The sequence below is a fragment of the Neoarius graeffei genome, chromosome 1, assembly GCF_027579695.1.
Source record: "Neoarius graeffei isolate fNeoGra1 chromosome 1, fNeoGra1.pri, whole genome shotgun sequence".
Taxonomy (NCBI): Eukaryota; Metazoa; Chordata; class Actinopteri; order Siluriformes; family Ariidae; genus Neoarius; species Neoarius graeffei.
In genome coordinates this window covers 110,800,567-110,828,395 of record NC_083569.1, presented here as the reverse complement: position 1 = coordinate 110,828,395, position 27,829 = coordinate 110,800,567, and the positions used below count along the sequence as shown (strand labels likewise).

General features: G+C 40.1%; 1 protein-coding gene across 5 annotated transcripts in view; it reads right to left on the bottom strand.

Annotated features, from left to right (window-relative positions):
- The window catches only part of LOC132881992 (zinc finger and BTB domain-containing protein 17-like), a 54,536-nt gene extending 39,815 nt beyond the window's left edge, over positions 1 to 14,721 (bottom strand). For all 5 annotated transcript variants that reach the window (XM_060915144.1, XM_060915136.1, XM_060915153.1 and 2 more), the window contains exon 1: positions 14,302 to 14,721. In XM_060915144.1, the coding sequence (XP_060771127.1) occupies positions 14,302 to 14,610 (309 nt within the window). In that variant the 5' untranslated portion in view covers positions 14,611 to 14,721. The remainder of the gene's footprint in view (positions 1 to 14,301) is intronic.
- Between the last annotated feature and the right edge of the window lie 13,108 nt (positions 14,722 to 27,829).

Sequence of the window (27,829 nt, the reverse complement as noted above, 5' to 3'; positions counted from 1 at the left end):
CGCAATTTGTTGCAAGCTGTAGCAGCCCAGTGAGATACTAGCCTTAGTGTACTGAAGATGAACAACCCCTGGTCCTGGAGGGACCAACCCTGCTCCCAACACATCTGATCCAAATAATCAGTCCCGGTTACGTACACTTTCTGTAGCATGACATCATTGGACAGTTATCGACAGCGTTGCCAACTTCGAGACAATGTCACTACATTTGGTGACTTTTTAGACCCATTTAGAGACTTTAATTTTCAAAAAAAAAGTGCCTAGCGATAAATCTAGACTTTTCAGCATGACAGCGACTGTCTTGAACTCAATACGGCTCTCCAGCTCACATCCCAGCTGCTGTTATCGGAGTTTAGAAAGCAGGTTTACTCAACTCACTGTCAGCGTGTAATACCTGACTGTGTAGCGCTTGCGACCAATCACTGATCACCACTGTTTGTCCCACCCTCTCATGAATAACTAGTATTATTCTATCCACGTTCACTGGATTTGAGCAATCACACTCTCTGATTGGCTATTTTACGACTAGGATATCGGCACATATCCCATGAGTAGAGAAAAACAAAATGGTGGCATGTGTTGCTGAAGCAACTGAGGACAAAATAAAAACTCTACTCGAAAACAAAACCCAAAAAAATATAAAAAAAAAGCAATAAAATATGGAATGAAAGTATTTGATGGTAAAAATGTACCTTTTTTATTTTTCAAGAATTATTATTATTTTCACTTTTTGCACAAATTGCTCCTGTCATTTCGCCAGTTTGTTTACATTCTTCATCTTTAGGCATTAAAATTTGTTGAAATTTTTTAGACTGGTTCAAAAGCTCAAAAGTTTGAAAATGACAGAACTGGAATGTCCAAGGAAGAATTAAATAAATATGTCTAAAGACGGCACTTTCTAAAAAAAAAAAAAGACAATACTAAAGTCAATTCATGCAGCCATTGATAGGTTTTTAAGAAGTCTGCCTAAGCAGAAATGATTTTGTCGGACGTTTTGTATAAAGTTTTTATTTATTGAATTTGCAAAAAATTAAAATAAAAATGCTCCGTGATGCATCAAATCATGCAGATACAAATCAAGGGCTTCAGTTAATGTTCACAGTGTTCAAACATCAGAACGGGAAAAATTGTGATCTCAAAGTGTGACTTTCTTTCACTGTGGCATGGGTGTTGGTTTGAGCCAGATGGAGCATGAAGGTTTGAGTGTTTCAGAAACGCTGATCTCCTGGGGTTTTCTCACACACACACACCCATCTCTAGAGTTTACACAGAATGGTGTGAAAAACATCGAGCGAGCGAGCGAGCGAGTGGTCTGTGTGTGGAAAAAAGGGGGAAAAAAAAAACAAATGCCTAGCTGATGAGAGGTCAGAGATCAAAAAATGACCAGACTGGTTTGAGCTATTTTTGCCAGGAAGGATACAGTAACTCATATAATCACTCTTTACAACTGTGGTGAGCAGAAAAGCATCTCAGTATGCAACAGAAAACAGCAGAACACATTGGGTTCCACTCCTGCAGCCAAGAACATAGCTTTGATGTCTTCAGTATGGTGTATAAACTTTTGACTGGTACTGTTGGCCTAAATGGGACACTTTCACTTCCTTGATAAAACCCTACTAGTCAGGCGGTATTTGTTTATATTTGGAGGCTACTTTGCAAAATTTGCCAAGTCTTGTTTTTGGTAATAATATACAAGTTCAGATATAAATTCATAAATCTGGACTTGTTGTAATGTTCGTAGGTTGCTGTTTCATAGTTAATTATACAGGGGAACTTTGCACATAAAAAGAGCCCTGAAACCACATACTAGTGCATCTCAAAAAATTAGAATATTGTGAAAAAGTTCAATATTTTCCATCAGTTATTTAAGAAAGTGAAAATGTTATATATTATAGACTCATTACACATAAACTAAAATGTTTCAAGCATTTTTCTATTTTAATTTTAATCAGTATGGTATACAGTGCAAAAACATAAAAAAAACATCTCAAAATATTAGAATATTTCATTTCAAGTTTGAGTAAAACAGTATGAACACAGTGTATCTCTCGGTCTAGTTCAGTACACACAACCACAATCATGGGGAAGACTGCTGACTTGACTGTTGTCCAGAAGATGATCACTGATGCCCTCCACAAGGAGGGTAAGCCACAAAAGGTCATTGCTGAAAAGGGTGGCTGGAAAAGGTGCACAAGCACCAGGGATGGCCGCAGTCTTGAGAGGATTGTCAAGAAAAGTTGATTCAAGAACTTGGGAGAGCTTCACAAGGAGTGGACTGAGGCTGGTGTCAGTGTATCAAGACCCATCACAAACAGACATCTTCAAGAAAGGGGATACAACTTTCGCATTCCTAATATCAAGCTACTCCTGAGCCAGAGACAATGTCAGAAGTGTCTTATCTGGGCTAAGGAGAGAAAGAAATGGACTGTTGCTCAGTGGTCCAAAGTCCTCTTTTCAGATGAAAGTACATTTTGCATTTAATTTGGAAATCACGGTTCTAGAGTCTGGAGGAAGAGTGGAGAGGCACAGAATCCAAGGTGTTTGAAGCCCAGTGTGAAGTTTCCACAGTCTGTGATGATTTGGGGTGCCATGTCATCTGCTGGTGTTGGTCCACTGTATTTTATCAAGTCCAAAGTCAACACAGCCATCTACCAGGAGATTTTAGAGCACTTCATGCTTCCATCTGCTGACGAGCTTTTTGGAGATGTTGATTTCCTTTTTCAGCAGGACTTAGCACCTAACCACAGTGCCAAAACTAGACAGGGACACTCTAACGAGTGCAAACCCCGCCTTTTCCCTATTAAAATACATTGGGCGAAAATTTCGAAGTTCTGCCATGACCTTGACCTTTGACCTCCAAAATTTAATGGTTTCCTTCCTGGGTGATTGGCAACACATGTACAAAATTTGGTCCAAATCGATCCATTGGTTCTTGAGATATCTTGCAGACACACAGACAGACAGACAGACAGATACACACACACACAGACTGACGCAGGTGAAAATAATAACCCCTCCGACTACTGTCGGCGGGGTTAACTACTACCAAATGGTTTGCTGACCATGATATTACTGTGTTTGATTGGCCAGCCAACTTGCCTGACCTGAACCCCACAGAGAATCTATGGGGTATTGTCAAGAGGAAGATGAGAAACACCCGACCCAAAAATACAGATATGCTGAAGGCCACTATCAAAGCAACCTGGGCTTCAATAACACCTCAGCAGTGCCACAGACTGATCACCTCCATGCCACACCGCATTGATACAGTAATTCATGGTAAAGGAGCCCCAACCAAGTATTGAGTGTATAAATGAATATACTTTTCAGAAGTTGGACATTTCTGTATTGTACATCCTTTTTTTTGATTGATTGATCTTAGGGAATATTCTAATAATTTGAGATACTGGATTTCTGATTTTCATGAGCTATAAGCCATAATCATCAAAATTAAAACAAAAAAGGCTTTAAATATTTCACTTTAAATGTAATGAATATAGAAGATATGAAAGTTTACCTTTTTGAATTAAATTATGAAAAAAAGGAACTTTTTCATGGTTTTCTAATTTTTTGAGATGCACTAGTATAGGAAATTGGTATAAAAGTATTACATCATTAATGTGCAATTATTATATCCATAATAGGTGTTATTTGTGGCACACAACCTTTTTACTCAGGTCAAAAGCATGGTTCATACATTAGATACCCATTTAACCCTAAAAGGACCTAAAGTACTGAGTGGGATCAGTTCGAACCTCAGAGGTGGTGTGGTGTGCTGCTCAGTCTATTCAACTGACATAACATTTTGCTTTTAGGAGTTTATCACTCTATAGATTCTTTATCTAAAAGTATGTTTGTTTCAAGATTGATGAAAAAAAGTGTTTAACAAGGTGACTGATTTTCTGTTGGGGTCCCATAACTCTGAGATTTGTTGCAAAAATATTTCAGCAAGTTAGTCGCATCTTTGCCTATCTGTATGTTTGCATGCTTGTCTCAGATGTCTGCTGTAATTAAGAATACAACTCTTTCTTACAAATTGTAGATAAGAACCTGTTATAGAGTTCCTGAAATGTCTGATGCTTATCTGTCCATGCACTCTCCATACACAACCAGATTCCTCATCCTTGCACCTATCCTGTAAATAGGCTTTGTGCTAATATGCTAACGCTTAATGACAATGTGTCCACATACCAACTCTTCAATAAAAAGCTGGGATAAGTGATTCCTTATTTAAATAAAAGATTTGATAAGACAAAATTTGAAACCTGCACGTCAAATATAATATTTTGAATTAGAAGCATCATTCGTTTTTTACTTGTTCATTAATATGGAATATCAAATGATGAAGAGTTCATTGCATCATAAACATGTGGACACATTTGAAGGTAGCTTAAAGGGCTGATGACACGAACATGACTCTATGCAATTTCTTAAATAAACTATACAACATGGCAAACATGTTAGATTTCTGTTATAATTACGTGAAAAGAAGCTGTTGTTACGCAAATATCCAACTTTTAATTGCACAGCGCAAGAAAACTGGATCCGTGGCTCGCGGCCATGTTGTGACGTCAGCGGAAGAACACGCTGCGGTTCACTGGCTGTTCTACTCTGGTTCTACTCAATGGAAATGGCGCATGAAAACGCCAGTGAACTCTCTAGTGCTAGCTCTTCCTCTTCTGGGAGTCTAGAATTGTGTTGATCTCTTCCGAATAGAATCTATGATAGCCTACCCTCTTTACCCTTTGCCTCTCGTTGCTAGGCGGCAGTTACATGAAAGCCGCAAGCTTTCACAAGCAAATACATGACTGATATCACGCCGACTTTATGATTACATTTATGATTATCATGTAGAATCTATAGCTCTACGTACCTTTATCTTATGTCTTTTCACAACACATGTTCTGACAGGAGGACTGTCTTTGGAGGAGTCGCCGGAATACTGTAGGCAGTGTTGCCAGATACTGTTCAAAACCCACCAAAATGCACTTGAAACCACCCAACTGGGCAGGAAACCTCCCAATCTGGCAACACTGACTGTAAGCACTGCTGATGGTAGTAACACACGTTTGTGCTGAACTGAACACCCAAGAGATTCTTTTAAGCTGGGAAGGGTGTCAAAACAATCCAAATCGAAGTGTTCAGAGCACAGGACGGATGTTGATGAGTGCGCCTGACTTGCTTCACCCACTTCGCAAGCACCTCGGGATCTCTGGGAAACTTGAATAAACCTGTAGGCTGGTGCGCGGAGCGCTGGGGGCGGGGTTCAGCCGCGCTGGCTGTCACAGGTGCACCTGAAGCCGTTTCATATTAATTGGCGGATGAGGGTGTCTCAGTCCATAAATTGCAGTGTTTTTGTGTGGTCGTAGTATTTTGCTGAGTACTTGTATACTCATCCGATTATCTTCTGCTCACAGACTGTGATTTATTTAATTAAGCACGTAGCACTTTGCATCTGCTGTCTGGTTTGCCTGTTTATGTATTTTTTTTAATCTGGCTCTAATTATGTTTTTATTGATGACTTTGTAAAAATAAAATATTTTCTTAACTTTTATTCTCCTGGTTTGTTTCCCTGATTTCCGTGTCACTAGTTGCCCATAGAACCTGTGGTGGCATTTATAGCCACTGGTATAAATTGGGTCTCTTTACAAACTTACCCCATCCTTGTGGGTTTTGGAGCAAAAGCCGGCAACACAACGCGAAGGCATAATAACTAATATATATATATATATATATATATATATATATATATATATATATATATATATATATATATAAAATGTGTGTGTATAATAATAATACACGGGCGCAGATAGAGGGTGGGACGGGTGGGATTCGTCCCACCCAGATTTAAATTCACCTCGTTCGGTCCCCCCCACTTATAGGGAAGAAAAAACGTCTATGCTGTCTTTCTTTGCATAAGGCAAACCTCACGGAAAAATCAAAAGACTAATTACCATTCGGTTTATTGAGGTGCACAGCAGTATATACATAGTTGCAACAACTCACATAAAACAAAACAAAGACTGATATTCGGTTGGTTGAGCTGCGCAGACTGCACAGGTTGCGAGCTCGAGCTTGGTTGCTATGGTTACCCACAACAAGTTTGACAGGCATATCGGGGTTGGGGTTGGTTTGCTGGCAGCTTTGTCCCCCCCAGTTTTTTGTCCCCCCCAGTTCAAAAAACGTATCTGCGCCCCTGTAATAATACTAATAATGACAAACTGAACACCTGTCGCATCAACAACAAACTGGTAAGTTAGGAGGAAGGTTCTTTCGCTGACGTCATATAGCTCCTCCTCCTCTTTCGTCTCCTGGGTGCTGCAGCCCCGTCAAATTTGCCCAAACAGCCGCGTTTTTTATCATAACTTGTAAAATAGGCGCCTTCGTGAATTAATATATGGATCATCAAGAATTACTTTTTATGTTATAAAACATCGCCAAAGATGTCAAAAACGTGTCATCAGCACTTTAATATGCATGCTCTTAGAAAATGCTCATTCTGCTTTATTTCTGGTCATAATATGTGTTACCAATAACTGCTTTTATCTTAGTGTTTTGTGTTCGAATCCTTCGCCAGAGTGTTACTTCTTGATGTAGTTTGGACATTAAAAAAAAAAACTGCTAGCAGCTGAGTAATTTCTGAAATGAGAGACTGTGAGCTGAGTTCTGGAATGTAGATAAGCTATAAATATTCTCAAGTTCTGTAGCAATAGTGTAAAATATTTCTGGCTTTTTTATGTTCTCTGTCTCATTTTAAACTTAACCTGATAATATCATGTAAATAGTCAAGTCAAGTTTATTTGTATAGCGCTTTTAACAATAGACATTGTCGCAAAGCAGCTTTACAGAATTTGAATGACTTTAAACATGAGCTAATTGTATCCCTAATCTATCCCCAATGAGCAAGCCTGTAGCGACGGTGGCAAGGAAAAACTCCCTCAGACGACATGAGGAGGAAACCTCAAGAGGAACCAGACTCAAAAGGGAACCCATCCTCATTTGGGCAACAACAGACAGCATGACTATAACATTAACAGTTTTAACATGAAATCAGTTTCGTTGATGTTATAAACTCTTCATTGATGGAAACTTGAGTGCAAAACTGTTCATGACAACTGCAGTCCTAAAGTTAGCAAGTCAACTGTAGTCCTCAGCCATAAAAGCATCACTGTAAAGCCAGTATCTCACTGGGCTGCGACAAATTGCGAACGTCATTCGCGAGAGAGTTTCAAAAGTGTCTTGAAACATTCGCGGGGCTTCTCAATTTCCTTGCACAAGTCGCAAAGTGTCGCTCCTTCGTCGCTGAAATTTTGAACATGTTCAAAAAATTTGCGCGACAAAATTTCTCTCAAAATAGCCGCAAATGCGTCGCTGGTGTCACAAAGCCGTCACGAACCCTTCTCAAGTCAGTTTCCGTGAGACAGGAAGTACGAGTGTATCTCACTGGGCTGCGACAGCCTGCGACTAGTTGGAGACACAACAATTGCAATAAAATATGTGAATATCAATTCAGTGTAATTCCAAGTGAAAATTTGCATATTTTATCGTAATTGTTGTGTCTCCAACTAGTCGCAGCCCAGTGAGGTACTTAAGTGTCCAGAGCGTCTTCCAAGTGCGACTTTCGACTGTCCATATGGGGCCGTCCTTTACAGGAGCGACGTGATGAGATGAGACTCCGACCAGACACAGGGCACCAGGATGGATCAGGCAGGTCCGAGGAGCAGAAGAGGTCAGGATCTCGATCTCTATATGATTTCTATTCACATAAAGTTAGTAAACGGGTAAGGCCACACCAATTTAATTAGTTGGTTCTCAGATTTTTTCAGGAAAAATATGAAGCGAGCGAGCGAAATAAAAATAAAATTTAAAAAATGCTCTGATGGTAAAATTAGCGGTGGAAATAGAGGGCTTTCATAATAGAGAAACAAAACAAAGACAATACATTATTGTTACACATTTCATATGGCTCTTTTAATAGCTTATCTTATTTCCACCCATATGCATTAAGGATAATTGAAAATAAAAGTCTGAAACAACAGTCTTGTGACTAATAGCATTAGAACGACAAGATCGCGCTGTTTCACCAGATATGCGGACGGTAGCCTATATGACCGAAACTCCGCGATCAATTTAACCAAGATGAATATTCATCAACGTGCCCTCTTGAATTTCGACACACCTGTCAAAGATTTTACGCTTCTGTTCGCTGAATATCCTAACAATCACAAACACAGGCTTTGCAGGATTCCCCTCCACAGGCATGTTTGTTCCACAAGTCTTTATCTAAAGTGAAAGGGGCGATTTGATTGGTTTTCGATGTCACGTGACCTCAACCTGCAGTCTTCAGTATTTTGAACTATCAGCCATGGTGTTTTTCTGTTGGTGGGAGTTTGATTTTTTTTTTTCATTTTGCATTTTCTTCAAGCGGCGATTCTGAGAAGGGTTGTTTTACAATCAGGGTACAAAGTTTGTGTCACAGGGGTCCAAAATTCAAATTGATTCAAACTGGTTCTTGTACCAGTTTTTAAGTGAAGGACAAGTTAAAGAACAGATTTCAGGTAATTTTTTGACATGTGTACGGTAGTTTTGTGTAATCTGCTATAAGATGGGAGAAACAAATGAAGTGATTCTCGGAGAGGACTTTTTTTTGACAATTCAGAATCCACTACTTCCATAGTGCTTTTAAATATAAGGCTGTAAGCTTTGTGTTAGTTGTCTCTAATATTTATGTCCCAATATCTTGACCAAATTTTAGGATGAAAATAATCATTTTAGATATGTTTTTTTATATTGAAAAATTAGCTGTCTCGGAGAGGACATTTTTTTGACACAATTACATACCAATTTGATCAAAATAGTCTGAAAACTTACTGGCATTCAACATTAAAACTTAACTATGTTTCCAATGATATGGAACCAAATATTTGTTTTTTTTAAAAGATATTTTTTGGGCTTTTTTTCAGCTTTATTATTGGATAGGACAGTGTAGAGACAGGAAATGAGTGGGAGAGAGAGACAGGGAGGGATTGGGAAATGACCGTGGGTCGGAATCGAACCCGGGTCCCCGGATTTATGGTATGGCGCCTTATCCACCTAAGCCACAACGCCCCCAAGGAACCAAATATTTGTTTTATGGTATAAAGAATGATTTAAGTGCATCCCTTTTGGAGCTACCTGTGGTCAAAAAAGCACTTTTTCTAAATGACATGAGTAATTTTGCTAAATATGACATATATTGCCATACATTCACCAAAAATAACGTTATCACCAAATTTTTTTTTTGCATGGTAAATAGAGCTATCACAGGGCTACAATAAACAACCAAGTTTATTTAGTCAAGCCTTTTGATATTGAAGATAATAAGTGTTAAATGTGATTTTTAGCTTGCGTACCCTGATTGTAAAACAACCCAGAACCAACTAATCGAATTGGTGTGGCCTAATTAAAAAAAAAAAAACAGATGTTATAATGGAGGGCGGCACAGTGGTGTAGTGGTTAGCACTGTCGCCTCACAGCAAGAAGGTCCTGGGTTTGAGCCCAGCAGCCAGTGAGGGCCTTTCTGTGTGGAGTTTGCATGTTGTCTGCGTGGGTTTCCTCCGGGTGTTCTGGTTTCCCACAAAGGCATGCAGGTTAGGCTAATTGGTGGCTCTAAACTGACCGTGAGTGTGAATGGTTGTCTATGTGTCAGCCCTGTGATGACCTGGCGACTTGTCCAGGGTGTACCCCGTCTCTCACCCATAGTCAGCTGGGATAGGCTCCAGCTTGCCTGCGACCCTGTAGGACAGGATAAGCGGCTACAGAGGATGGATGGATGTTATAATGGGCTTAAGTGATACGGATATGCTTTTTTTATTTAGCATCTCACTTTTTTTGGTGAAAATGGTGATTGCTGACATTACAAGAAGTAAAAATAATTTGTTTGGGATGTAAATAAAGGGTTAATACTGAGAAACCAGACTTGGCAAATTTTTGCAAAGTAGGTTACATACATTTAGGTCCATATATATTTGGACACTGACACAAATTTTGTTTTTTTACCTGTTTACTGAAACATAGTCAAGTTATAGTTATATAATGGACATGGACATAAAGTCCAGACTTTCAGCTTTCATTTGAGGGTATCCACATTAAAATTGGATGAAGGGTTTAGGAGTTTCAGCTCCTTAACATGTGCCATCCTGTTTTTAAAGGGACCAAAAGTAATTGGACAATTGACTCAAAGGCTATTTCATGGGCAGGTGTGGGCAATTCCTTCATTATGTCATTCTCAATTAAGCAGATAAAAGCCCTGGAGTTGATTTGAGGTGTGGTGCTTGCATTTGGAAGATTTTGCTGTGAAGAAAACATGTGGTCAAAGGAACTCTCCATGCTGGTGAAACAAGCCATCCTTAAGCTGCAAAAACAGAAAAAACCCATCCGAGAAATTGCGACAATATTAGGAGTGGCAAAATCTACAGTTTGGTACATCCTGAGAAAGAAAGAAAGAAAGAAAGAAAGAAAGCACTGGTGAACTCATCAGTGCAAAAAGACCTGGACGCCCACAGAAGACAACAGTGGTGGATGATCGCAGAATAATCTCCATGGTGAAGAGAAACCCCTTCACAACAGCCAACCAAGTGAACAACACTCTCCAGGAGGTAGGCGTATCAATATCCAAATCTACCATAAAGAGAAGACTGCATGAAAGTAAATACAGAGGGTTCACTGCATGGTGCAAGCCACTCATAAGCCTCAAGAATAAAAAGGCTAGATTGGACTTTGCTAAAAAACATCTAAAAAAGCCAGCACAGTTCTGCAAGAACATTCTTTGGACAGATGAAACCAAGATCAACCTCTACCAGAATTATGGAAAGAAAAAAGTATGGTGAAGGCATGGTACAGCTCATGATCCAAAGCATACCACATCATCTGTAAAACACGGTGGAGGCAGTGTGATGGCTTGGGCATGCATGGCTGCCAGTGGCACTGGGTCACTAGTGTTTATTGATGATGTGACACAGGACAGAAGCAGCCGGATGAATTCTGAGGTATTCAGAGACATACTGTGTGCTCAAATCCAGCCAAACTGATTGGTCGGCATTTCATAATACAGATGGACAATGACCCAAAACATAAAGCCAAAGCAACCCAGGAGTTTATAAAAGCAAAGAAGTGGAATATTCTTGAATGGCCAAGTCAGTCACCTGATCTCAACCCAATTGAGCATGCATTTCACTTGTTAAAGACTAAACTTCAGACAGGAAGGCCCACAAACAAACAGCAACTGAAAACCGCTGCAGTAAAGGCCTGGCAGAGCATTAAAAAGGAGGAAACACAGCGTCTGGTGATGTCCATGAGTTCAAGACTTCAGGCAGTCATTTCCAACAAAGGGTTTTCAACCAAGTATGAGAAATGAACATTTTATTTACAATTATTTAATTTGTCCAATTACTTTTGAGCCCCCGAAATGAAGGGATTGTGTTTAAAAAATGCTTTAGTTCCTCACATTTTTATGCAATCATTTTGTTCAACCCACTGAATTAAAGCTGAAAGTCTGAACTTCAACTGCATCTGAATTGTTTTGTTCAAAATTCATTGTGGTAATGTACAGAACCAAAATTAGAAAAATGTCACCTCTGTCCAAATATTTATGGACCTAACTGTATGCTCCCTGACTAGACTGTGTTAGAGTGGGACTCAACCCTTGACTACTTCATGTTTCATGTTTACCTGCTATACCTCAAGTGCCCTTGACTGTTTGGTTATTTGAACCAATTTATATGTGTGTGTGGAGAGAGAGAGAGAGAGAGAGAGAGAGAGAGAGAGTGTATTTAGCCTACGTCTAGTACATATCTAGAGTGTTTATACTGTTTATATTGTCTGAGTGTTTAGTCTATGTCTTGTTCTTATCTAGTGTTTACACTTTTGTCAGTGTTTAGTCTGTCTTGTTCTTATCTAGTGTTTATACTGTTTATTTACACTGTTTATATTGTCTGAGTGTTTAGTCTATGTCTTGTTCTTATCTAGGTTTACACTGTTTATATTGTCTGAGTGTTTAGTCTGTCTTGTTCTTATCTAGTGTTTACACTGTTTATATTGTGAGTGTTTAGTCTGTCTTGTTCTTATCTAGTGTTTATACTGTTTATTTACACTGTTTATATTGTCCGAGTGTTTAGTCTATGTCTTGTTCTTATCTAGGTTTACACTGTTTATATTGTCAGTGTTTAGTCTGTCTTGTTCTTATCTAGTGTTTACACTGTTTATTTACACTGTTTATATTGTCTGAGTGTTTAGTCTATGTCTTGTTCTTATCTAGGTTTACACTGTTTATATTGTCTGAGTGTTTAGTCTATGTCTTGTTCTTATCTAGGTTTACACTGTTTATATTGTCTGAGTGTTTAGTCTATGTCTTGTTCTTATCTAGGTTTACACTGTTTATATTGCCTGAGTGTTTAGTCTGTCTTGTTCTTATCTAGTGTTTACACTGTTTATATTGTGAGTGTTTAGTCTGTCTTGTTCTTATCTAGTGTTTACACTGTTTATTTACACTGTTTATATTGTCTGAGTGTTTAGTCTATGTCTTGTTCTTATCTAGGTTTACACTGTTTATATTGTCTGAGTGTTTAGTCTATGTCTTGTTCTTATCTAGGTTTACACTGTTTATATTGTCTGAGTGTTTAGTCTGTCTTGTTCTTATCTAGTGTTTACACTGTTTATATTGTGAGTGTTTAGTCTGTCTTGTTCTTATCTAGTGTTTACACTGTTTATTTACACTGTTTATATTGTCTGAGTGTTTAGTCTATGTCTTGTTCTTATCTAGGTTTACACTGTTTATATTGTCTGAGTGTTTAGTCTATGTCTTGTTCTTATCTAGGTTTACACTGTTTATATTGTCTGAGTGTTTAGTCTATGTCTTGTTCTTATCTAGGTTTACACTGTTTATATTGCCTGAGTGTTTAGTCTGTCTTGTTCTTATCTAGTGTTTACACTGTTTATATTGTGAGTGTTTAGTCTGTCTTGTTCTTATCTAGTGTTTACACTGTTTATTTACACTGTTTATATTGTCTGAGTGTTTAGTCTATGTCTTGTTCTTATCTAGGTTTACACTGTTTATATTGTCTGAGTGTTTAGTCTGTCTTGTTCTTATCTAGTGTTTACACTGTTTATATTGTGAGTGTTTAGTCTGTCTTGTTCTTATCTAGTGTTTACACTGTTTATTTACACTGTTTATATTGTCTGAGTGTTTAGTCTATGTCTTGTTCTTATCTAGGTTTACACTGTTTATATTGTCTGAGTGTTTAGTCTATGTCTTGTTCTTATCTAGGTTTACACTGTTTATATTGTCTGAGTGTTTAGTCTGTCTTGTTCTTATCTAGTGTTTACACTGTTTATATTGTGAGTGTTTAGTCTGTCTTGTTCTTATCTAGTGTTTACACTGTTTATTTACACTGTTTATATTGTCTGAGTGTTTAGTCTATGTCTTGTTCTTATCTAGGTTTACACTGTTTGTCTGAGTGTTTAGTTTGTCTTGTTCTTATCTAGGTTTACACTGTTTATTGTCTGAGTGTTTAGTCTATGTCTTGTTCTTATCTAGCGTTTACACTGTTTATTGTCAGTGTTTAGTCTATGTCTTGTTCTTATCTAGTGTTTATACTGTTTATATTGTGTGAGTGCTTAGTCTGTCTTGTTCTTATCTAGTGTTTACACTGTTTATTTACACTGTTTATATTGTCTGAGTGTTTAGTCTATGTCTTGTTCTTATCTAGGTTTACACTGTTTATTGTCTGAGTGTTTAGTCTATGTCTTGTTCTTATCTAGTGTTTACACTGTTTATATTGTCTGAGTGTTTAGTCTGTCTTGTTCTTATCTAGTGTTTACACTGTTTATTTACACTGTTTATATTGTCTGAGTGTTTAGTCTATGTCTTGTTCTTATCTAGGTTTACACTGTTTATTGTCTGAGTGTTTAGTCTATGTCTTGTTCTTATCTAGTGTTTACACTGTTTATTGTCAGTGTTTAGTCTGTCTTGTTCTTATCTAGTGTTTATACTGTTTATTTACACTGTTTATATTGTCTGTTTGAGTGTTTAGTCTATGGCGTGTTCTTATCTAGAGTGTTTATACTGTTTATATTGTCTGAGTGTTTAGTCTACGTCTAGTTCTTATCTAGAGTGTTTATATTGTTTGTTTTTTCAGTCATTTTATTTTTATTTATTGCATTGCCTGTTTGCACCGTGGGTCAGAGAGGACTGAAATTTCATCTGTGCTGTATGTCGAGCATGTATAGCATATTTGACAAAGTTGACCTGACTTGACCCTTTACCTCAGGTTCAGTGCTGCCCCAGAAGCGCCCCGGGTCTGAGTGAGGGACAGCTGATCTCCTCAGACAGCGGAGCTTGCGTGTGGTTTTACGAGCGGTTTCTGTGAAGAAGTCCCGGTCGGAGAAGTGAGCTCCACACACTCTGAGATCAGCAGCTCGGAGTTTGTTCACTGGAGTGTTTGCATCCATCCCCAGGGCGAGCAGCCACATGCGCAGGACTCTGGGAGTGTGGAAAGGAAGGCGATGGAAACTGAGCCCACTTCTCTTAGTCATCTTGCTGGTGCAGCTGGGAAAAGCACAACCCCGAACCATTCTGGATCGAGTAAAGTGACTGCTGCAGGATTACTCTTACTGTCGGTTTATTCAACACATGCCCCTCTTTTCTAGGGTTACACCAGGAACAGTAACAAACAAATCAGCTCATTTTCACATCCGGGTGGATTTAGGTAGAATTACTGTCAAAATAAAAGTCACAGAGTAAACAACTGTAAGACTGTGCATGTAGGGAATTCATAAAGTCACTGGAAATGACCATGCTTTGGGACCAAAAGGTTGCTGGCTCGATTCCCTGGACCAGCATCTCATCTCATCTCATTCTCATTATCTGTAGCCGCTTTATCCTGTTCTACAGGGTCGCAGGCAAGCTGGAGCCTATCCCAGCTGACTACGGGCGAAAGGCGGGGTACACCCTGGACAAGTCGCCAGGTCATCACAGGGCTGACACATAGACACAGACAACCATTCACACTCACATTCACACCTACGCTCAATTTAGAGTCACCAGTTAACCTAACCTGCATGTCTTTGGACTGTGGGGGAAACCGGAGCACCCGGAGGAAACCCACGCGGACACGGGGAGAATATGCAAACTCCACACAGAAAGGCCCTCGCCGGCCATGGGGCTCGAACCCAGACCTTCTTGCTGTGAGGCGACAGCGCTAACCACTACACCACCGTGCCGCCTGCTTTGATTGTTGAGTACTTTAATGTGGCCTTTCAAAGGTATTAAATGGAACCCCAATTCCAAAAAAAATTGGGACATATCCTGAAACCTTTTCACATTCCCTAATTTGTCTTTGATTTTAAAGCAATTAATTTTCATTCTGATTTTTAGATACAGTGACAGGGTATGATTAATTTAATCCTACAGGTACATGAAGGCATAGGTATATGAACCTACAGCACGGCTCGAAATTCGCGGTGGTCAGTCCGGTCGCCCGAGGTGACTTAATTTGTCATTTGGCTGGTAATTCCTGTCACTAGCCAGCCTGGCTGGCTAGTTGAAAATAAAAAATACATATGAAGCGAAGGTTCAGACAGACCATCAACTAAAGCCGCCACATATTAAGCGTGTGCCGTGTCTGTGTTAATCGATGTGTTTATCGGCAGGACGGAAAATACCGAAGAATTCCGAATCATATCGTGTACGAGGGCGGCACGGTGGTGTAGTGGTTAGCAGAGGTGGAAAGTAACGAATTACATTACTCGCGTTACTGTACTTGAGTAGCTTTTTTGTGTACTTATACTTTTTCAAGTAATTTTTAAAGAGTGTACTTTTACTTAAGTATGTTTTCTTTTAAGTAGTGTACTTCAGTACATTTTACATCACAACCGTTACTGAGTTAAAAAAATAAATAAATAAAAAAATTAAAAAAGGCTAAAACGGAGAAGGGGAAATGCGTTCTGGAAATGAATCACGGGAAGGACAGTTGTCGCGTGCGCGAGTCTCACACAGACGATGGCGGACATGCACCAGCGCTTTAAGGGGGGAGGGGGCTTCGGGGGGCTCACGCCCCTGGGCCACAGCCAATCAGGGGCCTTGTAATATTAATAAAATAATAAACTGTCGGAATCGTGGGCCTACATTAATGTACGGATAGAAATAAGGTTAGAAATAAATGAGCACACAGTAGCCTGCTGTAAGAGACATGGTGGATGTGGTTCGTGAAACGAACACCCACAACTGTACCAGAATAAAATGTAACAAAATGTAACGTCACGCACGAAAGCACGCCAAAGACTGCAGACTACTGAGATACAAATTTAGAGGCTTTGAAAGATGAAGCGTTCACATGTTAGCGGGGCGCATAAAAGGAAAAAAAGAGAGAGATGCAGGTAATGATAGGATCGTTGCCTAAAGTCACAGACTTTTTTAAGGTAAGGATCACCAATCTATTCAGAATATCAGCTACTTATCAGTTATCAGCCTACCAGCAGCTAGGCTATGTGCAGCTAGGCTAGATATGCTATGATCTGTCCAACAGTAAAATAAATCAGTTGTGATTTGAATACGTGTCGTGTGATTTGAGTTATAATCCTGTTAGTATAATAGCATATTTCGATGGGGATAATAAAATGTCTAAAACGGCATCTACTGAAGAAATTGATGAAAAGATTGTAGGCTATAATGTTCACAGTTCGGGCAGCAGACAGAGTAAGCATACTGAGGGGAATAGCAATACAAAGCTAGCGCAGATCCACATTTCTCGCTAGCTGTGTTGGGTGTGTTGTTAACCCGTGTGGATTTAAGTGAAATACTTGAGAAGCTCTGTGGTCAAGACAACGTTTTAAGGTAAGGACGCTTGATTATTAATGTTTGCCCGCCGTCGCTTGTTGTTGACGAAAGGCCCACATGATTTTGCCTTATGCAGCTACTGCTAGCGTCATGCTTTGAACTAGGTTAAGCTCATTTGCGCTAAAGGATGGGTTTATTGAAGGACTTTGATGTAGCTAGTTTATTTTTAAAAAATCGTATGCTCAAAACAGTATGCCCGTGTTCATCATGTTTAACTTTTTTCTTGATGGAGTGCGTGAAATAGGGCTGTGCGATGTCCCCTTAATTGGCATCGACGATGTTTACAATGCAAACATCGTGATGGACGATCATATCGTGGGCGGGGGGGATTTTAATACCACATTATTAAATATATTATTATTATTATTATTATTAAAAGTATTAGATACTCATCCGAGGCTTTGGCACGTTAAGAAAAAAAAAGCGCTAGGTGATGTGGAATATTTGGCCTTGATAACGGATATGTGGTCCAGCTGCAACATGATGCCCTATATGTCAGCTACCGTACATTATGTGGACCGAGAGTGGGCAATGCAGTCCAAATGCCTGCAGACGAGTTTCATGCCAGAGACACATTCAGCGGACAATTTAGAAGACGCATTGCGCGAGACACTTGCCGAATGGAAAATAGAGGAGAAAAAGATCGCCTGTATAACAACGGGGCGAATATTGTCACAGCCATCAGGCAATTGAAATGGCCGTGGTTAAGTTGTTTTGGGCACAATTTGAACCTGACCATAACTAACTCGCTTGCGCAACAGAGGGCCAGTACAGACCAAGCGTTTGGAGTTTGCTGAGCAGTCAACACTGCGTTTGCGCACAGCTGGCTTCGGAGAAATGAGCTGCGCAAAGCGCAGGTGGAAATGAACCTCCCCGAGCACTCACTGATCACGGCAAGATATTAATCTGCTCTAACAATGAAAGACTAGTATTCAAATTATGAGAAGAAACTACACTTAAGCTATTACTCATTGTTTATTTACACCATATCAATTGAAGATGCGTTTCGGCCTTTAGTGCGCACTTGAACACGCTAATTTTTCCAATTTATTAGTGTTTGAATTATTGCACCAGCTTTTAAAATCATGATTTAATATTGTTTTTTTTTTTTTACTGTCTTTACATTTATCAGAATCACCTTCATTCTTCCATTTGGTTTGACATTATGGCTTAGAGTGGACCATTTTGTGTCTGAAAGTAGGCCTATTTACCAGATTAAAGTTATTTGACTTCTGCCGAAGTCTGCGCTTCACTGCCGTTTGATAAGGTGAAATATTTCCCAACTGTTAATAGTGGCTATTTGTTTGAACATCATGACAAATTTTACATTAAAAGTATAGTGTAGGCTAAAAAATGAAGTCAAAATTTATTATTAGTAGCATACTGTATTTGTGTAACCACATGTTATGTTCACTAGCACGTCCCTGCACCATAGCCTACGTGAACAAGCGATAATAGGATATTACTTTATAATGATTTATATAATTATGTATTTATAATATGTTATATATTTATATATTAAACAAAACTAACTAACTAAACTAACAAAAAACTAACTTTTTAGGTTAAATAGGCCCAGATGATACCGTATATGCATGATTATAACAGGAGGGGGCGTGGTATCACGATGGTGGCTCTCCATCGTGATGGATGACCACCATCGTCGATGGACGATGGCATCGTCTATCGGCACAGCCCTAGCGTGAAATATTGTTGCAAGTGGTATTTTGATGCAGTCATGTCAAAAAGGCAGTTGAATGCACGGTCTCATTCAAGGAGAAGGAAGACTTGCATGATGCTTGAACATAGATCGGTAAAATAGACCCTAGTAGGACTTGGTTTCGTGTATTTCGGTCTGTAGAGTTATGAGTTTGGCCGCTGTCCATGGTGTTTACATTTCATGTGGCCGCCGAGCCAAGTACCTTGACTTGCAGTGAATGTTTGTTTTCATACCGCTGAGCTATTTTTATGTATTTTATTTTTTAAAAGGACTTGTCTGTAGGTGTGTGTGTTTTATGTTTACAACACATAGGTCTACATTATAGCGCACGCAGGCTTGTGTGGTTATCTCTGGCCATGCCCCTGCGTGAAAGTTACGCAGTATCACTGTCCTGTTCGTGGTAATAATCAGAACCGGCTCTGTAATGATAATGCGCGCGTTCTTCTCTCCCTCTGTGGTCGGATGTGTTGAGTGATGTGAGCGTGGGCCTTGCGCAGCTACGCTGAGCCAAACGTAACCTATCGTAGGCTTCTAGGCTAATTATGCACTTACACTGTAAATGCTTGACACGTATTGCAAATAAAATAAGAGTGTTTTTCTGGCCAACGGTAAAGGTAGGGTTGACAGGTAGCCTATGAGGGGCCTAGCCCCTGGGCCACGGGTGTTGATAAAGCGCCCCTGCGGACATGGGGGAGACCGAGGAACCTGTGGTGGACGACCCTGCAGAAAACGCAATTTCTTCCAGTAATGAAGTGCACCCCTGGCCCTACATACGTGATCACTTCAGCTTCGTAGAGAAAAGGGGTGACAGTTTCATTATGCAATGCAGATTATGTGTGCCCAAGAAGACAACCATTGCGGCATACAAAAATTCGACGTCTAATCTGCGCAAGCATGTTGAGGTAAGTATTGTCATTGGCATCATAATCACGGGCGCAGATAGAGGGTGGGACGGGTGGGATTCGTCCCACCCAGATTTAAATTCACCTCGTTCAGTCCCCCCCCACTTATAGGGAGGAAAAAACGTCTATGCTGTCTTTCTTTGCATAAGGCAAACCTCACGGAAAAATCAAAAGACTAATTACCATTCGGTTTATTGAGGTGCACAGCAGTGTATACATAGTTGCAACAACTCACATAAAACAAAACAAAGACTGATATTCGGTTGGTTGAGCTGTGCAGATTGCACAGGTTGCGAGCTCGAGCTTGGTTGCTATGGTTACCCACAACAAGTTTGGCAGGCATATCGGGGTTGGGGTTGGTTTGCTGGCAGCTTTGGCCCCCCCAGTTTTTTGTCCCCCCCAGTTCAAAAAACGTATCTGCGCCCCTGATCATAATGTTTCCTTTCCATAGTAAAACCGACAATAGGCTGGTTATATTCCAAAAATAGTGGATGGCATTGCTAATGTTGAAGTAGCAACCTGTTGGTACTGTAACATAACGGTAACTAGTCTGTTATTTGGTTGGCTAATCATGCAAGCAAGTTAGCTCGCCAACCTGACGTGATCAGTCCTCCTACCATTCTACATCCAACAGGCCAGAAAGGAATACTAAGCAAAACAAATAATGTTTGAATTGAATTGTTCAATAACACACAGTGCACACAGGCAAGCTACGAGATTTCGGTGCAACATTTCACTTTCATATTTCGTGTACAATGCTTTGTGTGTGGTCAGGGCGATGTAAACGACATGACTGTGTGTATTGACCTTTTTTGTTTGTCTCAGTTTTAATGCAGCATTATCCTAAGCATTCAATTTGATACACTTCCTTTAAATAAAACATCTGGGTTGAGATGTACATATATCCTTGTTTCCTCTTCTTTTTCATTTTTGCACAACACAATGGAGGCAGAAAACACCCATTGTTAAAAGTAACGTTTTACTTTTACTCAAAGTACATTTTAAATGATCTACTTTTTACTTTTACTTGAGTAGATTTTTTGTCTGGTAACTTTACTTGTACTTAAGTAAAATTTCATCAGAGTAACAGTACTTGTACTTGAGTATAATATTTTAGTACTCTTTCCACCTCTGGTGGTTAGCGCTGTCGCCTCACAGCAAGAAGGTACGGGTTCAAGCCCCGTGGCCAGCGAGGGCCTTTCTGTGTGGAGTTTGCATGTTCTCCCCGTGTCCGCGTGGGTTTCCTCCGGGTGCTCCGGTTTCCCCCACAGTCCAAAGACATGCAGGTTAGGTTAACTGGTGACTCTAAATTGACCGTAGGTGTGAATGTGAGTGTGAATGGTTGTCTGTGTCTATGTGTCAGCCCTGTGATGACCTGGCGACTTGTCCAGGGTGTACCCCGCCTTTCGCCCGTAGTCAGCTGGGATAGGCTCCAGCTTGCCTGCGACCCTTTAGAACAGGATAAAGCGGCTAGAGATAATGAGATGAGGTGAGATCGTGTACGAGTCAGGCTGTCGGTTTTTTCACTACTGCGCATGCATAAAACACATCTCGTTGAATATCACGGTAATCACATTATAAAATTCAATAGATGTGGCCACATTATCGTCCATTTAAACACGCATTTTTGTTGTTGTTTACATCTACATCTGCCAAAGCTACGTTGCAATGTGGAATTTTCTGAAAGGTGTACAGAAACCGCCAGAGACGGGGACAAAGCAACCTCGGTCTGAAGAGGAGAAAAAGGCCGCCGATAAAGCGTACGAGAAGGAGAAATGACAAAGGACTTATAAGCAAACGTGGGCGCAGGGTAGGCCTTGGCTGCGATATGATTTTTATGGAATAATTAATTTTTTTCAAGTTGATTCCTAGTCAATATGAAGCTCCTAATGTTTCTCTCTCATAAATGGTTAAATACAGAAAGCATGTTGGACATATTTTGGGTGCTATAGTCATGATAGTAAGTATATTTGTTTTCAATACTCATACACCAAGTTGCCAAGTTTTCCAATATATTATTATTTGTTGATATTATATTATGGTGCTCTGTGTTGTTCTCATTTATGTATTTAACAACAGTATCAAAATACTCGGGTCTTGAAATAAATGCACATTAGTCATGAACAATGGTAACTACTCTCTTTTGCGTTATTTCTGACAGAAGTAAAATTCATACATGAACAAATTTTGACTAGTTGATTTTCTGTTTGGCGAGTTACTTTGGAAGGTAACTAGTCCGGCTGGCTGGTGAAAAAATATATGAATTTCTAGGCCTGTACAGTCATCTTGTAAGCTATACGGCTCCTTTGAAAAGTTTCTCCAAAAACCTTTTCTCCAAAAATACACCTGCAATTGAAGAAGAACCCTTTATTAGTTGATCTTCATAAAAGACATAGTACAAAGTGTCATTTTCATAAGAAAGATAAGTATGGCTTTTGTGGGTGGCACGGTGGTGTAGTGGTTAGCACTGTCGCCTCACAGCAAGAAGGTCCTGGGTTCGAGCCCCGGGGCCAGCGAGGGCCTTTCTGTGTGGAGTTTGCATGTTCTCCCCGTGTCCGCGTGGGTTTCCTCCGGGTGCTCCGGTTTCCCCCACAGTCCAAAGACATGCAGGTTAGGTTAACTGGTGACTCTAAATTGACCGTAGGTGTGAATGTGAGTGTGAATGGTTGTCTGTGTCTATGTGTCAGCCCTGTGATGACCTGGCGACTTGTCCAGGGTGTACCCCGCCTTTCGCCCGTAGTCAGCTGGGATAGGCTCCAGCTTGCCTGCGACCCTGTAGAAGGATAAAGCGGCTAGAGATAATGAGATGAGATGAGAAGATAAGTATGGCTTTTGTTTAGGAAGTTTCATTGGAAAGACATCACTGGGACGTCTTTCTGTACTTTAAAAAACAGTGGCTTATCAATTTAATCCCCCCCCAAAAAAAATGTTTCCATCCATCCATTACACTGTGAGAAATAAGAAATTTTAAGCAGACTGTCACCAGACAGACAAGTCTGAAATGTTGTCTGTCTGTCCAAATGTCAGCCTGTCCAGGCATGGAACAATGCAGCCAGCCAGGGGTCGCGTTGTTGAAGCTGAAGGGCTTTAGATGCCTGGAGGTGGCTTCTCAACTATTTCCAGGCACATTTTTTGTGATCTTCAAAGGCCACACTGCAAAAAATGGCCTTTCAAAAATAAGAAATAAAAGATTAAAACAAAGCATATTTGCTTGAATCAGGTGAAAAAAATCTGCCAATGGAACTAGTCAAATTTGACTTGGTAAGATTTCTTAAAGTAAGATGAAAAATCTAACCTGTTTTTAGATGAAATAATTCCAAAATAAGATTGGGGAACTTATTATGCGAGATCTGATTAACTCAAAATAATCAAAATAGTTCTTATAACAAGATCGTACTTCTTACATTTAGCCATTCAAGTCATTTTTATTTATTTCATTTTAAGGGTATTTCACTTAAATTCATGACAAAGTCTTAGCAGTAAAAACTGAATTTAAGATAAATATACTAATATTAGGATTGTTAAATTCTACAACTAAGCATTGCTAGCTTAAAAGATTCTCCTTTTGTGACCTGTAATTAGTAAAATACTCTAGATATGAGACCAGAGACTATCTTGAATCAAGTTGACGACACGTGTAGCATTGCAACAAGTTTATTTTTTTCCCATTTCATCATTCAAATATCTCTTAAGATTCCACTTCCCCAGGACCTCAGGCACCAAAAAAAAAAAAGTCTACGCATTTTGACTTACAGTGCTTACACAACGCCAAAGCAATAGTGCAGTGTACAAGGGGTTTACAAGATCAGGCACAAAAAAAACCCCCAAACAAACAAACAAACAAAAAAACCACTGAACTTAACTCACAGCATTCCAAAAAGACCTCACTAAAACGCCCTCCACTCACTCATAGCCTTTTTGAAGGCACTTGTCTGGTCTAGAGTCTGTACAGCATCTAGAAGGAGCTCGCTCTGAATGACTGAGAAAACAGTCGCAGTAAACTTAGGATCTGTAAGGTGGAGTTGAGTTGTAATGAAAGATTCAAAGATTTCAGTAAAGTTAATTTATTCCCAAAACAAGCATACTTTGTTTTTTTTCTTGAAACAAGATGAACTGCATTTGACAAATGTCCAAAATGTACTTACTTGTTTTAAAAAAAACTTGTTTTATTTTCAAAGGTGCTCCAAATAAGACTTTTTCAAGACATTTTGTCTATACAAGATTTTCAAGATGGACTGTCTAAAAACTAGCCTTTCTAGCTAAATGAGGTTTTGCTTGTTGGGCAATTATGTCTTATAATAAGGGTGGCTAGATGTTTTGACTTGAAAATAGACAAATAAACTTCCTAAGATTTTTATTTTTTGCAGTGCAAATTACACTAGACATTAGTTGCTAATTACACTACAAATTGAAGATAATTTACAAGAAAATCTCAGAAGATTCAAGGAAAATGTGCTTAAAGTTATACCCAAGAAAACAGTAGAACACACAGGTCAGTTCCATGTCTAGAAAAAAGTTTGGGGGGACAAGGATGTTTCAGTTGGTTCCAACTTACTGGGACTCATACATAGGTACTATAATAACACTCATGAAACATGTCAACGATGACTTTTTTATACTATGTTTATAATAAGTCGATAAGAAATTTAGTTATTAACAACACAACTATTCTTACATAATAGAGTTAAAATTTTGAGTCCGAGATTCCAAGTAACTTTGTACTTTTAAAATGACTCAAAACGAGACATGGGAATATCATTTGGCATTCAGACTCAAATTTGCTGGACTAGAACTTAGAAAATAAAAACTCTGTTAAAATATAAATCTACATCCTGTAAAGCAATAGACTATGACTGTCAGTCATTCTTATTATGAATGAAAAAAATGCACATAATAATAAACAACAATCAATGATCGGCAGTTTGGCACTTAATACTGTACCGCAAAGTTTCATGTAAACTGAACTCAGTCAACTGACTGGATCAATCAGATACTGTCAACCCTAAAACACTAGTTCAACTGCATCATGCAATAAAAACAACAGTGAATACTGAGTGTATTATTATTATTATTGTGGGGCGGCACGGTGGTGTAGTAGTTAGCGCTGTCGCCTCACAGCAAGAACGTCCGGGTTCGAGCCCCGGGGCCGGCGAGGGCCTTTCTGTGCGGAGTTTGCATGTTCTCCCCGTGTCCGCGTGGGTTTCCTCCGGGTGCTCCGGTTTCCCCCACAGTCCAAAGACATGCAGGTTAGGTTAACTGGTGACTCTAAATTGACCGTAGGTGTGAGTGTGAATGGTTGTCTGTGTCTATGTGTCAGCCCTGTGATGACCTGGCGACTTGTCCAGGGTGTACCCTGCCTTTCGCCCATAGTCAGCTGGGATAGGCTCCAGCTTGCCTGCAACCCTGTAGAACAGGATAAAGTGGCTAGAGATGAGATTATTATTGTCTTATTTAGTGTGCCACTCGGGGAGGTGCCTGTTAATTTTGGCGGGGCTACGACCTTCAATGGCCGAGTTATGAATTTTTCAAGTCGGGCCCACGGGGGCTTCCGTCTCACAGGCCGTATTACAACAATGTATTCAGCCAGTGTAACATTTGGAAGAAAATTGGAAGTAGATTTGACCCATATCTTTGCAATTTTTCATGGGACATCCAGTTCGATGCCTTTGAAATACAGACAGACAAATGAGAAAATTACCGGTAAATGTCCGCTGGGCCCACGGTGGTGTAGTGGTTAGCACTGTCGCCTCACAGCAAGCAGGTCCTGGGTTCGAGCCCCGGGGCCGGCGAAGGCCTTTCTGTGTGGAGTTTGCATGTTCTCCCCGTGTCCGCGTGGGTTTCCTCCAGGTGTTCCGGTTTCCCCCACAGTCCAAAGACATGCAGGTTAGGTTAACTGGTGACTCTAAATTGACCGTAGGTGTGAATGGTTGTCTGTGTCTATGTGTCAGCCCTGTGATGACCTGGTGACTTGTCCAGGGTGTACCCTGCCTTTTGCCCGTAGTCAGCTGGGATAGGCTCCAGCTTGCCTGCGACCCTGTAGAAGGATAAAGTGGCTAGAGATAATGAGATGAGATGAGATGTCCGCCGGGCCAACCTTATTTCCCACACTGCATTATCTACCTATACTGCTTATCCATCAGGGGTTACAGGGGAAGCTGGAGCTAATCCCAGCTGACTTCAGGCAAAATGTGAGGTACACCTTGGGCAGGTCGCCAAATTATCGCAGGGCTAACACAGAGAAGAACAACCATCCACACTCACATTCACACTTACGGGGAAATTTAGAGTTGACCTAATCTGTATGTCTCTGGACTGTGGGAGAAACCAGAGCACCCAGAGGAATGAGAACATCATGCAAACTCCACACAGAAAGGCCCTAGGTGGCCGCGAGGTTCGAACCCAAAGAGTCTCAGGTTTGAAGGTTCTATAGGCTAAAATCACTGCGAAAAGCAGATGTAGTGACCTAGAGACAATGTTGTCCTTAGACTGTTCAAGTTTTTATTAAAAGTTAAAGTAGTTCTACGAAGAGCTATAAACAGATGTGTGAACAGACGGATTTACTGTTCTGTTTCTGCTTGAAGCTACAAGGAAGTTGGCAACAGCAAACTGAAGGGCTGGACTTTCACTGCATTTGCACAAAGATACGAGGTCAATGCACGGGGCAGAGCTGTAAGATCTTTTGTTAAACATTTGGTTTTGAATCTCTGATGCAACTGAATAATGCAACCTGGAATTCACTACACTGCATCTCATTATCTCTAGCCGCTTTATCCTTCTACAGGGTCGCAGGCAAGCTGGAGCCTATCCCAACTGACTACAGGCGAAAGGCGGGGTACACCCTGGACAAGTCGCCAGGTCATCACAGGGCTGACACATAGACACAGACAACCATTCACACTCACATTCACACCTACGGTCAATTTAGAGTCACCAGTTAACCTAACCTGCATGTCTTTGGACTGTGGGGGAAACCGGAGCACCCGGAGGAAACCCACGCAGACACGGGGAGAACGTGCAAACTCCGCACAGAAAGGTCCTCGCCGGCCACGGGGCTCGAACCCGGACCTTCTTGCTGTGAGGCGACAGCGCTAACCACTACACCACCGTGCCACCATAACCATAACCAAATAACATAATTATGGCATTCATTCAATAAGCCATTTCCTGGGAGGTGGTTATGCACTACTGGTCACGCTTCTGTACCATACAAGTTCACACTGCTTAAAACATTGCTCGACATCAGTAATGCATCATTTATCATGTGACATGCCTATTTACTAAATGTAAACTCTCTGATTACATGGTCTATTAGAATCTACAACCCCAGTTCCCAAAAAGTTGGGGCACTGTGTAAAACATAAATAAAAACATAATGTGAAGATTTGCAAATCATGGAAATTCTATATTTCATTGAAAGACAACATATCAAATGTTGAAACTGAGAAATTTTATTGTTTTGTGAAAAATATATGCTCATTTTGAATGTGATGTCAGCAACACTGTCTTCTGTGCTGTAGTGTGTTGGGGAGGCAGCATTAAGAAGAGAGACGCTGGACGCCTTGACAGGCTCGTGAGGAAAGCTGGATCTGTGCTGGGAACTGAGCTGGAGTCCCTTACATCAGTGGCAGAGCGAAGGGCCCTGAGCAAACTGCTCTCAATCATGGACAGTGTTCACCACCCTCTGCATGGCGCCGTCATCAGGCAGAGGAGCTCGTTCAGTGGCAGACTGTTGTCCCTGTCCTGCACCACGGACAGATTCAGGAAGTCTTTTGTCCCTCAGGCCATTAGACTGTTCAACTCCTCCCGGCTCAGCAAAAATAAGACTCTGTGACTCTGCTGTACTCAGGACTAGTTACACTGTTCATTTCATGTCCATTGCACTTTTCTGCTGCTTACATACATGTACATTGCATAGATGGGTATATACAGATATTTGTAGATAAGTCGGTATGTTGTACTTTACCTTATTATATACTTTATTATTATATACTGTTATAATGTGCCTGCTTATATATTATACATACTGCTAGAAATACACTAACTTAATATTTATATACTAATTTAATATTATATATTGTATACTATCACACTATTACATATACTATATGTACTGATATAGTATATGTTAACTATGCCTATCATGTAATATACTATGCTTTTTATCTACCATATACCACTAAACACACTGCACATGTATGTAACTGTCCACAAAGTATTTGCACTGCTCATTACACTCTTATTTGCACTGTGACTGGTTACTGCCAACTGCACTACCTCCCACACTGAGAGCTGTATACTCTTATTGGTAATGTTTTATTTCTTTGGTATTTTGTA